Below are 1,755 nucleotides of genomic sequence, written 5' to 3' on the forward strand. Positions count from 1 at the left end.
ATTTTAATGATTTTGTATTCAATTTTTTTGTTCACATAACATATTTCCTTAAACTCTACACTGCACATTGTATTACTAAATAATATAAATATTTTTTATCTAAAGAGCTTAACTCGATATTAAAAAGTTTTGAATTTTTTGCTTTCTGTTTTGATTTTTTTTTTTTAATATTTAATATTTTGATTACTGATTTTATATTTACATAAATATGCTTTTAGGACATAATTAGCTAAGGATTTTTGCAAGTCTTAAATCAAATTATTTTTAATTAGTTTTTTATATTTCTAAGCCCATAAATATATACAGTAAACATTTACAAAATCTAAGCTTTTCAAAAGTGTAAATTATATAAAAAAAAAAAAAAAAAAATCAAAAAGATACTTAATTTTTGAAAAGATTCTTAAACTAGAAAAATTCCAAATAGTTTTCAACGAAATGTTTAAGAAATTTGCTTAAAATATTAAAACGGTACTATTTTTCTGCTCAGTTTACTTTTGAATTTTTCTATAACCATATTTTAAAATAAAAGCACAGACATCACACACACGCTGACATTTGTAATGATTTTCCACCATTTTTGCTTTGTTAGTTTGCTATATCCTCACGCTCTCAAATTCTATACCGACATTCGAGTATATTTCATTACATATATATATGTATGTATATACTTATGTTCATATAACCAACTTCGCTTGCAAGTGTATTCAGATTTCATTGCGTAATCGTCTACTTCATGCCATTTCGTTATTACTATACGACTTTCTATGCTTACATTTATCGCGCACACGCACACCACCAAACAATACAATTACCCCACATTCACACCCTTAAACGCAAGCACCCAAACGCGCAAGTACCCGTGAACTCATGACCAACTAACATTATGCCCGCTTACATCATGCCTTATTAGATGTTTTATTCAACTTAAATGCCTAGCCATATAAATACCTACAGTATGTATGTATGTGTGTACTCGTGTATACTCATGTGTGTTTTTTGTTAGTAAATACGCGTTATTTATGTGCAGCAGCGTCGAAATGTTTTCGTGCACCAAAATGCCGCGTCGCTCCTCAACTGCTGTGTGTTCCTCGCTGTTGTTGCTGCTCGTCAGCGTAATTATGCCAGGTTAACATGCACATATGTTTGTATTATTCGGTAAGCCATAGCTACAACGGCCGTAATGCCATGCAAATGCGTTTGATATGATTTAGTCGATCCGCCCACATGACCGTGATACATCGCTGCTGGATTATCACCTGTTGATACAAAACATAACATAAAGCGGTATTAAAATCCGAATTTTGTTTAGTAACACAGCAAAGCAGATTAGTTGTCGCTAAATGTAAGAGTGGCTGGCAAATGAGTAGTATTACAACTAGATTATATGTTTTTTGTTTGTTTGTGGGAAATTTTGGGAGAGCTTATTTTGTATTTTGAAATAATTACGTTGATTACAGCTATAGGTAGTTATTTGGAATATTTGGCGGATACACATATATACAGAATGGATATTTTGATTATTGTAAAGATGCATAACTTCCATGAAAGGCTTAAGCATTAAACAGAAACTGATTTAAATACTAATGCATAACAATTGCTACTATATTTCATATTGGTTATAGAATGATTAAGCGCTGGAATTGGTATTATTTTATTACGAGGCAGCACATGACTTCTCCACTTCCTTCATATACTTTTTAAACAGTAATGAAATATCTTTCTTTCACCCCTTATCAATGCAACTACGAGTACAAA

At 31.0% G+C, this 1,755-nt stretch overlaps 1 protein-coding gene across 1 annotated transcript in view; it reads right to left on the minus strand.

Moving 5' to 3' along the window:
- Window positions 1-477: 477 nt before the first annotated feature.
- The window catches only part of LOC108966090, a 158,759-nt gene continuing 157,481 nt past the window's right edge, over window positions 478-1,755 (minus strand). Inside the window, exon 7 of the mRNA XM_018928828.1 lies at window positions 478-1,256. Coding sequence (XP_018784373.1) covers window positions 1,117-1,256 — 140 coding nt within the window. The 3' untranslated portion in view covers window positions 478-1,116. The remainder of the gene's footprint in view (window positions 1,257-1,755) is intronic.

Source organism: Bactrocera latifrons, unplaced genomic scaffold (genome assembly GCF_001853355.1).
Source record: "Bactrocera latifrons isolate USDA-ARS-PBARC rearing strain unplaced genomic scaffold, ASM185335v1 scaffold_155, whole genome shotgun sequence".
NCBI classification, from domain to species: Eukaryota; Metazoa; Arthropoda; class Insecta; order Diptera; family Tephritidae; genus Bactrocera; species Bactrocera latifrons.